The sequence below is a fragment of the Ictalurus punctatus genome, chromosome 16 (genome assembly GCF_001660625.3).
Source record: "Ictalurus punctatus breed USDA103 chromosome 16, Coco_2.0, whole genome shotgun sequence".
Classification (NCBI taxonomy): domain Eukaryota; kingdom Metazoa; phylum Chordata; class Actinopteri; order Siluriformes; family Ictaluridae; genus Ictalurus; species Ictalurus punctatus.
Window position 1 is genome coordinate 12,073,587 of NC_030431.2, and position 13,789 is coordinate 12,087,375.

At 35.3% G+C, this 13,789-nt stretch overlaps 1 protein-coding gene across 1 annotated transcript; it reads left to right on the forward strand.

Moving 5' to 3' along the window:
- Nucleotides 1-5,999: 5,999 nt before the first annotated feature.
- On the forward strand, nt 6,000-12,273 carry si:ch1073-15f19.2 (poliovirus receptor). The gene is made up of 9 exons (XM_017490064.3): nt 6,000-6,108; nt 6,298-6,648; nt 8,557-8,675; nt 8,805-8,952; nt 9,069-9,184; nt 10,089-10,245; nt 10,959-11,450; nt 11,847-11,949; nt 12,038-12,273. The coding sequence occupies exons 1-9, from the start codon at nt 6,000-6,002 to the stop codon at nt 12,132-12,134; spliced, it is 1,692 nt and encodes a 563-aa protein (XP_017345553.1). The 3' UTR covers nt 12,135-12,273.
- Nucleotides 12,274-13,789: the final 1,516 nt, after the last annotated feature.

The following is a 13,789-nucleotide window of genomic DNA, read 5'->3' on the forward strand; positions in this document are numbered from 1 at the left end:
TATAGGTCATTTAATTTGTTAAAAAAAATAAATTATATATATATATATATATATATATATATATATATATATATATATATATATATATATATATATATATATATATTCATTTTCACAGTCATCGTCTCTATAGGCTTTATGTAATGTTATAATTTGGGATGTCAATTTTAAAGAGCACAGGGTGAACATTGTGTTCCTGGGTGAGAGAGCAAAAGGTCTCATTCGAAAGGGGGTCCCCCTTCCTTCCTGAAGTTATCATTATCAACTTTACCATCCTATTGAGTGAGACATCTGGTCTCAGCCAGTGATCTAAACAATGTTTGGTCCAGAGAATTCTATTGGGTTTTCTGGCTGTCTGTTTGTTTGATCCTACAAAGAAATTTTACTATTACACTGAGAATTTCAACAAGAAACCAAAATTGAACTAAGAAGGAGGTCATGACTGTGGGTCCATGTATTCTATTATTAAATGTGAAACCATTCTTTTTGTGTTTTGTTTATGTTTTTTTTTTTTTAACTATTTGTTAAAGAATATTTGTTCACTTTTCAAAATATTTGGAAATAAAAATTCTATAATCTCTTTTCTCTTTGTTATTTATTAAATTACTGTGATTAAAATCATAAAATACACAATGAAAATGCAAAAAGTTTAAATATCGGTTCTACTAATTTTAAGGGTATAGCTATAGGCTAGGCTGTTGTGGTCTGAAGTAATTTAGGCCCCTTGCATACACTATAAACCCTAATAATTTCAGTTTACTCAAATGCTTTGAAGAAATTCACTTTTTTCATTTATTTGAAATGCTATACTATGTTGAATACATGCATGTCTATAAATGCTTATGTGCTTGAACGCTTGTGAACTCTTTAGAATTGTCTACATTTCTGCATAAATGACAAAACAGATTTTTGCACAAGTCCGAAACGTATTTAAAGAGAACCCAATTAAACAAATGAGACAAAATTATAATACTTCATTTATTTATTAAAGAAAATGATAAAAAATTACTAGTAGTATGTGAACTGTTGCTTTCTGGTATAACACCCTTGTGCAGCAATAACTGCAAATAAACATTTCCAGTAAGTGTTGATCAGGTCTTGCACATCAGCTTGCAGAGTTTTCCTTAATCCACACATAATGCTTCTCATTTAAACCAAAAAGATCTATTTTGGTCTCATCCATCCACAAAACATTTTTCCAATAGCCTTCTAGCTTGTCCATGTGATCTTTAGCAAACTGCAGACGTGCAGCAATTTTCTTTTTAGAGAGCAGTGACTTTCTCCTTGCAACACTACCATGCACACCATTGTTGCTCAGTGTTCTCCTGATGGTGGACTTATGAACATTAGCCAATGTGAGAGAGGCCTTTAGTTGCTTAGAAGTTACCCTGGCTCCTTTATGACCTCACAGACTATTACATGTCTTGTTCTTGTTGTGGTCTTTGTTGGTCAAGTACTCCTGGGGAGGGTAACAATGATCTTGAATTTCCTCCGTTTGTACACAATCTGTCTGATTGTGGATTGGTGGAGTCCAAACTCTGTAGAGGTGGTTGTGTAACCTTTTCCAGCCTGATGAGCAATAACAACTCTTTTTTTTGAGGTGCTCAGAAATCTCCTTTGTTCATGCCATGCTACACTTCCACAGTCATGTGTTGTGAGGATTAGCCTTTGATAGATCCCTTTTCTTTAAATAAAACAGGCCATTTACTCATATGAGTGTCATCCAATTGATTGAAAACACCTTACACTAATGTCATCTTCAAATTATCTGCTAATCCTAGAGGTTTGCATACTTTTGCCACACAAAAATATGTAATTAGAAAATTCTCATCAATCAGTAAATGACTAAATATAATATTTTTGTCTAATTTGTTCAATTGAGTTTTCTTTGTCTACTTTTGGGACTTGTGTGACAATCTGATTATATTTTAGGTCATATTTATGCAGCTATATAGACAATTCTAAGGGGTTCACAAAAACTTTCAAGCACCACTGTATCCTTGAGTTTGATCGTGATAGACAATGGATATAAGTACATAGCGTTTAGATGGTGCCCCATTTCTTCACGTTCAAGAATGAGGACTGACTTCAGTCATTTTAACACAATGCAGTAACAAGATATGCAGTTAATAACTATAGTGAGATAGATTGTATAAATAAATATATATATATACATATATATATATATATATATATATATATATATATATATATATATATATATATATATATATATATATATTACATTTTTCAACAATAAGAATAGAAATACAAAAAATGATTCACCTTAGCAGAATATTCCTGAAGTGTTCGCCAGCCTCCTGAATCAATATCCACAGTAAGAGCATTTGCCTGGTCCCTGGCAAACGCACACCCTCAGTTCTGCCATTCCCACCTGGCTCTCATTTCCACGTCCCGCTTCCTCTCACCTAGTCACCTGTTCTTTTTATTGCTGCCAAAAACCACACCCTTCCCTTCATCTTTTTTTTTTCTTTTTCTGTTCCATTAAGAAAGAAAACTCAGCATAATTCTTTTATTTATAACTAATTCATAATTAGTTTATTTATATTGATTTTTTTTTCTTTTTCCGTTGATTAAAACACCATGGAATGGAACGGACTCCGCCTCTGCGTCACTGTGCAGTTATCCGTTACAGCGTGGCCCTCAGCCGTGCTTCTGTAGCCCCGACCCAAGATCCCCTCCACTCTGGTTCCATCCTCAGGCGATCCAGAATGGCCTCATGGGTGGAAAAAAATTCTGCTGCATCCATTATTAAGTTCTTGTGTTCTGTCACGTAATGGAGACAAAAGTGGATGCAAGTGCAGATGTGAATTTAATTAATACAAACAGTAGACTAAACACACAAACCATTCTGGGCAGAGAGAAATACAACGACTAAGAAACTAGAGAACATAAGATAAATACAAAACCTTGAGTGCGCTGCAAAAAAAAAAGAAAAGAAAAAAGACTTATATACAAGTGCTAATAAACCACAAACATGAATCAGGTGCAGACAGTCATGTGACTTGATGTGAGGTGCAATGACTGATGGGAATCATAGTCCAGGGCCTAATCCAGGACAACTATCTCTGACTTACAAATATAAAACTACTAAAAAATACTCAATTTTGAAGAATATTATTTTCATATATTATTATTACGTTAGCAGCTGCAGAATCCTGAAAGTTTAGGCTGCTGTGGCACCATCATCACCCCCACCGTATCCTTCACGCAATTTCTACTGGGTCAGATGAAACAGATTTCATTAAATTGAACATTTTTTAAATAAAATAAGCTGTTATAAAAAAGAAAAAAGTAAAGCCTTTAATGGCTCTTGTATTTCTATCTTGTACGTATGTATTAAGGAAACCAAACAGAGGCCTTTTCCCAAATTTGATTTCAGATTTAAGAAAAAATAAAAGAAATTTGAATGAGTGCAAAAGTAGTGGAGAAGGTGGTAATTGGCACAGTGTTAACTTTCGGGTTATTAGGGGAGGCCCTCATCAGCATCATCATGATTATCATCATCAAATCTAACACAAAGACTCAATTTTTAAAAATGCCTCTTTAAAAAATCATTATTATTAAATAATAAAAAATAAATATCTAAATACCTTACTGTACACACTCATAAAAATATAACATAAAAATGATTCCCCTGTTGACCAACATTGTGCATTTGATCAAGAACACTAAAATATGTAAAGGTGGGGACAACATTTTGATTTTGGAAAAACAAATGTCTCTTTGACTGAATACTTTTGAATACTTTATAGAAATGTTTCCTAAAGATGATCATATATGATTTGAAAGCCATGGATAAGAAGTGCTACCTAGCTAACATGAAGTAGCTACAGAGTGTGAGCGAGCAAAAAAGCATTGGAAATGCACAACACTTTGAACCATGAGGCGGATGGGCTACAACAGCAGAACACCACATCAGGTTCCACTGTTGTCAGCCAAGAACAGAAAGCTGTTGAAGTTCAAGACTGGAAAAACATAGCATGGCCTGATGAATCTCGAATTTGGTGCCAACAGCATGAATCCATGTACCCAACCTGCCTTGTGTCAAAAGTCCAGGCTGGTGGAGGTGGTGAAATGGTGTCAGGAATGTTTTCTTGGCACCTTTTGGACCTGTTAATATCCATTAATCATCACTTGAACGCCACAGCTTATTTGAGTATTGTTGCTGACCAAGTACATCCCTTCATGGCCATTATTTACCCATCTTCATATCATTACTTCCACCATGATAATGCACCATGTCTCTCAAAAGTCATCTCAAACTGGATTTGCGAGCATGACAATGAGTTCTATGTTCTTCAGTGACCTTCCAAGTCACTGGATCTGAATCCAAAAGAACACCTTTGGGATGTGGTAGAACATGAGATTTGCAGCATAAAAATATACCTATAAAATCTGCAGGCATTATGTGATGCAATCATGTCAACATGGACCAGAATCTCAAAGGAATTTCTCCACCATCTTGTAGAATCCATGCCATAAAGAATTGAGACTGTTTTGAGAGCAAAGGGAGGCCCTACCCAGTATTAGTGAGTGAGTATATATGTCAGCAATCCTCCATATGACAATTATTGAATTATGTATTTAGCTGGATTGCGCTGTTGTCAATTTGAAGATGACTAATGTTACATATCTTCAAATCTCAGATTTATGTCTTTTAGACCTCCGTCAGCCCTTTCAGCCTTATATTTCCCTATTAACTCTTAGTTCTGTGCTATGTACGAGAAAGTGTGATTTACTACAGAGAGTTCAGGCGCGCCTGGAGGAGTCTAAATGAACACACACTGACACACTGCTGTTCACAGAGACTTCCTGTTTATTTCGTCTAAGAACAGGAGTATTTATATATATTGATAACAGCATTGCTTAGTTTCTTCTTGTGCAGGTGCTGGACAGATTTAGACAAAACACACAGCACAATATGAAAATAAGTCCCCTCAAGGCACAGAAAATACATGTGTCAGCTATAATAAAGGATGGCAGTTGATCAGCTTATTCAATGAGGTAATTAAATGAACACATTCATCATAGGTATTTGATAGCACAGAGACACATAAACAGAAGCTATAACCCAGTATTCCCTGTATCTAAGGTGTCTTAATTGTCTTAATAGCAATTCGTGATATAAGAGAGTACATGATATAAGAGAATTTCCTTTCAACTAACATCCCTGGAATTTGAACCAAATGTTATGACACAGGTTTTTCTTTAACTTTATTTTACTCTCTAGCTATAATTTTCAAATAATGTAACTTTTCTTTGTTTAATATTTACCTGTCTTTAAGCATTGAAAACTGCAGAATGGAATATACTACAAATAAATGCAAACAAAACATTTTTGCATTATTTTAAATTTTTTGGCCAAACAAGATTTCAGGTTTCAAAATATAGTGAGGATGTCGATGTAGGCCTTTTTTCATTCACTGGAAAAACACATTTTCGGTTTCTGTCTTTCTGTGTGTGTGTGTGTGTGTGTGTGTGTGTGTGTGTGTGTGTGTGTGTGTGTGTGTGTGTGTGTGTGTGTGTGTGTGTGTGTGCGTGTGTCTTTTCACCTGCATGATCGTTGAAGCTGCTTTATTTTTTCACACAGCACTTCAACAGGAAACCAAAATGAAACTAGGAAGAGCAGTGCTTCAAAGAAAACCTCATCATCAAATCCAACATGAAGACTCAAGTTTTAAAAATGTCTCTTAAAAAAAAAAAATCAATAATAAATATGTAAATACCTTACTGTACACTGTATTCCTTTCTTAGAGATGAAAATTCTATATTTTTAAAAATGATCATTTAAAAATGAATAATTAAGTAATTCATTCAGTGCATTACACATATACATTTAAAATATTATTTACATATTCAAGGTTTCACAGTGTAAATCATTGATGCCGTTTGTGTGAGGAACAAGGATGTGTGCAGATGCAGATAGACTTGTTCCTGTCTCTTCAGTGGTATAGTCTACAGCCACTTCCTGTGCAATGTGTCATTTCTTTTCTTTCTCCAAATCTAACTGTTGTCTCGCAGTCATGGCTTCTGTCATGACAAATAAAGCTACCAGCCTTCTGATTTTTATAAGCATTCTTCAAGGTAAGCATGACTTGATTTATTCACAAGCCTAATACATTCATATTGAAAGACATTTAGAAACCTCTGGAGTGTTGTATAAGACACAGCTGTGAAATTCAATCAAATATGCTTTAACATTTAAAAAATCTCCAAGACATATGTATAACAACCTGTACATCGCTGATTAATGTTATGTCAACTAATCAACAGGAACTCAGAGTGTCTTCATAGAACACAAAACAGAGGTAAATGCGACAGTTGGACAGAACATCAGTCTGCCGTGCATCATGTCCAAGGAGCATCCAACAATCATCCAGTTACAATGGCACAAAGAGGGAGAAAAGGAAGAGCAAAAATTAGTGGTGTTTAATCCTTCCTATTCTGTTCTTTACTATGCGAATCATAAATTGGAGCTGGTGAACGAAACGAACACCACTGAGTTGCGAGGCTCCATCTTGCTTTTGCAGGAGGTTACAGAGAAGGATAGTGGAAACTATGTTTGCGATATCGCCTCATTTCCTGCTGGCAGCATCAAAACAGTCACAAAAGTCCAAGTTAAAGGTAAATTCTTAATGGAATTAATTAGGGGTGGAAAAAGTACAATGCTGTGAAAAAGTATTTGCCTTCATCCTGTTTTCTTCTCATACTAAATTGTTTCAGAAATTAAAACTAAATCTAAGATAAAACAAAGCCAAGGTGAGACAGGGTCTGATAGGGTCTGGGGAAAAAGTATTTGCTCCTATCCTGATTTCTTCTGTTTTTGTGTATATCGCATACTAAATTGTTTCAGAAATCAAAACAAAATTGAAGATAAAACAAAGGCAACTTGAGTAAACACAAAATGCAGTTTTTAAATGATAATGTCATTTATTGAATCAAAAAAGTTATCCAATACCAACTGGGCCTGTGTGAAAAAGTGTTTGCTCCATAATTTCACAAATCTATGAAGCTGCATTCATAATGGGATTTAACTCAACTAGACACAACCAGGCCTGATTACTGAAACCCTGTTCAGTCAAATCAACACTTAGATAGATCTTTTTGAGAGCAGGAAGTTGGTTAAAAGATCTTACCCAGAAACACACTATGCCAAAATTTAAAGAAATTCCAGAAATTATGAAGAAGAAGATTATTGAAATACATCAGTCTGGGAAGGGTTACAAAGCTATTTCAAAGGCTCTGGGACTCCAGAGGACCACAGTGAGAGCCATTATCTCCGAATGGAAAAAACTCAGCACTGTACTGAACCTTCCCAGACGTGGCCAACCTTCCAAATTTCCTTCAAGAGCACAGTAACTACTCATCCAGAAAGTCACAAAAGAGCCAAGGACAACATCAAAGGACCTACAGTCCTCTCTTGCATCAATAAAGGTCACCGTACATGATTCCACTATCAGAAAGACACTGGACTCTGCTAACCAAGAAGAACATTAAGGCTCGTCTTAATTTTGCCAAAATATACCTTGACGGTCCTCAAACCTTTTGGGAGAATGTTCTGTGGATTGATGAGTCGAAAGTGGAACTCTTTGGAAGACATCTGGCATAAACCATAACACAGAATTCCACAAAAAGAACATCATACCTACAGTCAAGCATGGTGGTGGCAGTGTGATGGTGTTGGGATGCTTTGCTGCTTCAGGGCCTGAGCAACTTGCAATAATTGAGGGAAACATGAATTCTGCTCTCTACCAGAAATCCTATAGGAGAATGTCCGGTCTTCAGTCCGTAAATTGAAACTCAAGCCGAACTATATTATGCAGCAAGACAATGATCCAAAGCATAGGAGTAAGTCCTAGTCCTAGAAGTAAGTGAAAGACTGATCTCCAGTTATCGGAGACGTTTGGTTGCAGTTATTGCTGCTAAAGGTGGCACAACCAGATTTTAAGTTTAAGGGGGCAATTAGTTCTTCACATGGGTGATAGGTGTTGGATAACTTTTTTTGCTTCAATAAAATAATAATAATAATAATAATAATAATAATAATAATAATAATAATAATAATAATAAACAACTGTATTGTGTTTATGCAGGTTGCCTTTGTTTTATGTTGTATTTCATTTGAAGATCTAAAACTATTTAATATGAGATATTCACAAAAACATAAGAAATCAGGATACTTTTTCACAGCATTGTATGTAAGATTCACATTACCATAACTGTACAACAAAATATATTTTCACAGTATATGCTTATAACTTTCTATTAAGAATGTACACTATCAAATATACAAGTATAGCTTAATGATAATGGTATACCTATTCCAGATTTCTTTGTCATGATATACAACCATACAGGTATATAATTACTGTATATCTTTAGACTCACTCAGAAATATTTTCCTTCTTTTTCATTTACACATAGCAAGCTTTAGTAGTAATAGAGATACAAAGTTGGAAAATAATAATTTATTTGCTGATACATTACGATTGAATGTTTTCATCTGAACACAAATGAATATTTGTGTCCTAGTGCCAGAGGTTTCAATGAAGATCACGTCCCCCGAGAGGACTGTAATAGAAGGGGACACAGTGAGCATCACATGTGTCAGTGATCCTCCACCTGACAAGTACATGTTATTATCCTCACGGGTGAGTCAAAAACATACAGCAGTGAGGTTTTCCACTGTGTGCTCAGTCACAAGCCACTCATCTTCTTCTGCATGACATCACTTTGTCCCTCATTACCATTTCATCATTTTGATTTGCTCCTCCCTACAGAGTCAATCAATTATGGAAAGTCAGGACGGAAAATTCACAATTCAGTACATTACTCGGCACATCAGTGACCTGATATGTCAGCCCACCTGGAACTCATCAAACCAACGCTTACAAAGCCTCAACGCAACTATGTACCTGACTGTAGACTGTGAGTCTTCAACTTTATCAATAACATACATTTTTTATACTTCACATGCATTGTGAATTAAGATAGATGAAAGTGAACATATTATTCAAAAACATGATTCTTGCTCTGCCAAACAGTTCTTGACAATATAGAGTGTAATTCCGAGAACCAGATACAAGTTGAGACTGGGACAAATCTGACAATTACCTGTGACGCGATGTCTTCCAAGTCCTTGCATTTTGTCTGGATGAAGGTAATTCACAATCTGAACTAAATATCAGAAAGACAAACCTGTAATAAAAATGTAGATTTATGTTATCACTACCCAAGATTATTTAGACTCTGTTTGGCAGGGCTGAAAAGTATTATTCTGACAAACGTCTAATATATTTGCGTATTTTTACAATTAAAAACATGTCCTCTTACTTAATTGTATTTCCAAGATTTATTTGATTACTTCTTATACTTTTATTAATTTAGACCTTCAAAGTATTCATTACAAATCATGAAGGTCTCTACTTCTCTCATCCAGCCAATGATTTTAGGCTAACTATAAGTCAAAGGGTTAGTTTAACATCCAATCATTTCATTCAAGTGTAGAAAAAAAATATCAAGATTTGTGCCAATTCATCATCATCAGTGACCTTCTCATGCTACACAAGCTATTTAATTGTGTCTTTGTACATCTGAAGCTGGATAAGCCACTGCACTTGAGGATTAGCACCCCTGGCCCTACCACACTAAAAATGTTTTAATATGTTCAAGTAACATTTCCTCTTCTTTTCTTTTCTTTCTTTTTATTTATTTATTTTTTTTACCTTTTAAACTTTTTTTTTAAATACTTGAGTATATTTAAAAGTAGCAACATTTGTTTTTACTTGAGTAATTTTTTGCTTGGGATACCGCCACTTTTACTTGAGTAAGATATTGACACATTGTTGTATCTATACATTCATTTAAGTATAATGATTATATATATAGAGAAAGAGAAATATATATATTTTAGTTCCTGTTTCTGGATCTCCATATCTTACTTGCACTCATGCCTGTGAACACATACCATTCTCCCTGACAATGCCATATATATATATGCCTAATACATAGGCATACATATACATAAATACATACATGCCTATGATGTTTCCCTTTTCCTACAGGACAACATTACAGTGTCCTCCAATGCCAGTATAAACCTGTGGTCAGTGAGTCCTGAGCACAATGGGCTTTACACTCTGATTGTTCACAATGCAAATCATAGTCGTCTACACAGACAGAAGGATTTTACAGTTACTGTGCTGAACAGCACACACACAGGTGAGTGTGTCAAAATGACTGCATAAATCTGTGATGAGGTAAAGCACTCTGATAAGGCTGCATGTCTAAATGGTTGATGTTTGCTGAGTTTGCTGCCTTCGTTTAGCTCACTTCCTGTCATGGCTAGGTGGTCTGCTGTGTTCTTAGTCTTCAACGCACCACAGCTCAAAATGTGGTTTCCTTTAAGGACAAAATGGACAGTGTATTACAGATATGGTATAACGAAGTGAAAATATCTGTGTTTAACTGACATCTTTGTAAGCTTGTTCAGGAAATTGGAGGATGACCAAAATAATTAAAAATGTTTTAGATAATTTATCTCAGTCTCTAATTTGAATGTCAAAAAGAAACATTACTATTTGCATACAGTTAAAGTAATGTGATTGGTTTTAATTAGGGACAGCCTTTGAATAAACTCTCTCTCTCTCTCTCACACACACACACACACACACACACACACACACACACACACACACACACATGCACTCACGCATGCACATATATATTTTTTTCATGTTTTTTTTCATGGCTTTTCATGGGTTTTTTCATGGCTGTTGATTTTAAATTTATATTGATTTTTCATTTGTGTAGATTTCCATTTTTAATATTGTTCCCCCTATGTCATGTGGTTCTTTTTGTTTTAAACAGTGGTCAATAACACCCTTTGTGTTTAACACACAATATGTATCTACTGTATGTCTGTCCATCTAAAGAACATCTGATCAGCACCATGATTATGGAAACAACACCACAGACAACTATGACAACAGCACACATCAGCACAACTATAACAGCACAAAGCAGCACAACTATGACAACAGCACAAAACAGCACAACTATAACAACACCCCAACCTAACGTTACAATGCCGACATCACAACCACACCATACCACTGACGCCACATCTACTGAGGAAGTTATGAATATCAGCACCTCAGCTCCATCTACTGGAAACATCACCATGGTGAATGTAAACATCACAACACCACACACGGTTGTACAGAGCTCAGCCACAACCTTCACACACACCTCAAGTGAGGGTAGGACACTGTCTGAGATTTGCTGTACATCCAGCCCAGGATCTACCAGCAGAGAAATCACCTCTGTACACCCAGATACCAGTACAATCATCCTTACATCGGCTTCCATAAACAACGCCACTGTGAGAACAAGCAATGTCTTAACAACTATAATTACAAGAAAAGGTAGGGTGATGCAAGAAATCTATCCTATTTATTACATGGTTTAGTTTAACACTATGTGCTCTACTTTAATATTTAGATATTAATTTAGTTATAGACAATGTCAAACCAAGCACTACACTGTATATTGCAGTAAATGCCTAAAGTTAGTTCTGCTAACCAAAAATGTGATTTTTTTTTTTGCAAGTCAATACTTCAGACATTTATCACTTTGTCCAAGTAGAAAAGAACACCTAAAATGAAGCCTCCCAGTTTTGAAATCCTGTGAAATGCTAACAATATCATGTCAAACAGCTTAGTAACTACATAAAAGGATGTCATCAAATGCATGATCACAGGGTATGAAGAAAGAGATCAGAACTCTTATCCTTTATTTACCTCATTATCTCTTTGTTGCAGATGTAAGTACCACTAAGTCACATGGGGTGTTTGTTATCATCCCTGTTTTCCTCATGTTGGTTGTGATTGGGTTTCTTTACCGGCAGTACCTGATTCAGAAAAGGTGAGCAACATGTTAGAATGTCCATGTGTCATGTCTGTCACCTTTCTGTCTGCTAACCTCTTTTTTTCTCTTTGTGTTTCTTTCTCAGGCTGGATATGCCACCCCCATTCAAGCCTCCTCCTCCACCAGTGAAGTACACATCAGCAAGAAATCATGATATACCTGTTACTGACATTTTAGTATGATGATTTCATGCATAAAAACAGAGCCTTTTATACTAACCATGTGTTTTTTTATGTGGAGATTTCCACTGTGCACCTTAAGTTTTTGATTTATTTTGATATTCTGTGTTTGCCGGTAATATAAATAAATACATTAAAGCTATTCCTTATTTTGTAAGCAGGAACCATATTCCACACCCTTTCACCACCTGTCTTGGTTTTAACATCTTCCCCTGAAATATGTGAAAGGTCAAAGAGCATGAACAAGGAAACAGTATGGCAAAAAGTAGCATGAACATTTTTACCTTATATATAATAATAAAAAAAGACCAATAAAAAGACCAAAACCCATAGTTTGTTTATACCTGATAACTAACAGGTTTATACAATGCAAACTAAGACCTTCATGGCATAAATCATATATTGCAGTAGCTGCTTTACATATCCGATGATATAATGTGATACAAAAAATTTTAATCTAAATAAATTACAGTTTATTTCCAGGGATGTCCCTTGATATGCCTGATTTTTCTATGAGGCTGAAATAACAAGGCCAAAAATCATATCACATTTCTAGATAAATTGTTAAAGGTTTAGCATCAAATTCATAAGAAGTGGGTTATAGTCCATCCATCCATCTTCTACCGCTTACTCCTTTTCAGGGTCACGGGGAACCTGGAGCCTATCCCAGGAGCATCAGGCACAAGGCAGGGTACACCCTGGACAGGGTGCCAATCCATCGCAGGACACAATCACATACACACTCACACAAGTGGGTTATAGTGTGAAAGTTATTTCAATTTGTGAGCAGATACTGTGGCAAGTTAGACTCTTTACCTTTGAATGCTTTTGAATGTAATTTGATACTTTAAAAGCAAAAGTCCTAATTTGAATTGTTCTTTCCTATTCTATGTATTCTATATACTTGTTCTGTGAGTTTCCTGAATGGTATTATGAAAGTAATTTTCAGGTGCCAGATGCACTACTCATGGCAATTGTTTTGGATTACTGAGAATATCAGACACTACAAATCTGCTAGAAATTCCATATGAAAAAATTCAACACTTCAAATTGCTATTATTTGATATATCACTCCTGCTTTTATTTTATGGTAACTTATAGGCCTACTGTATATGAACTAGTGGTACAATTTACCATAAAATTTTGATTTTTTTTTTTTTTTTTTTTTTTAAATAATCAGCATCAGCTGATAAATCTTCCCCTTCGGCTGATATTTGACAAGTCAGACTTTTGACACCATATTATGGAAGTATTTTGCGGACAATATTCAAAAGCATTAACACATAAATTGTGACATAATTCAAATGAAAATGCAAATCGTGTATTACCGTTTGCATTTTCATTTACACGAACGTACAGTGTCTGCCAAATCTCCCCCCAAAAAATGTAGCAATAAAAACTACTTTTTTGTTTTTTGTTTTTTTACAGCATTTTGCCCAGGTCATGCAATTTTTAGACGGTCCCGTAATGGCTTTATTACTATAAAGCACTGGTGAGCTGTGTTTCTGAGAGGTTAGCTTCAGCGGGATTTAACGGGAGAAAAATGTAAAATATATTCAATTGTACTTGGTTCTCGTTCCACTCCAGAGTAAGACAATACACATTTTGTCCTATCTGTGTGTTTATTATTTGAGAAATAGAAGAGAAAGTGAGAGTGA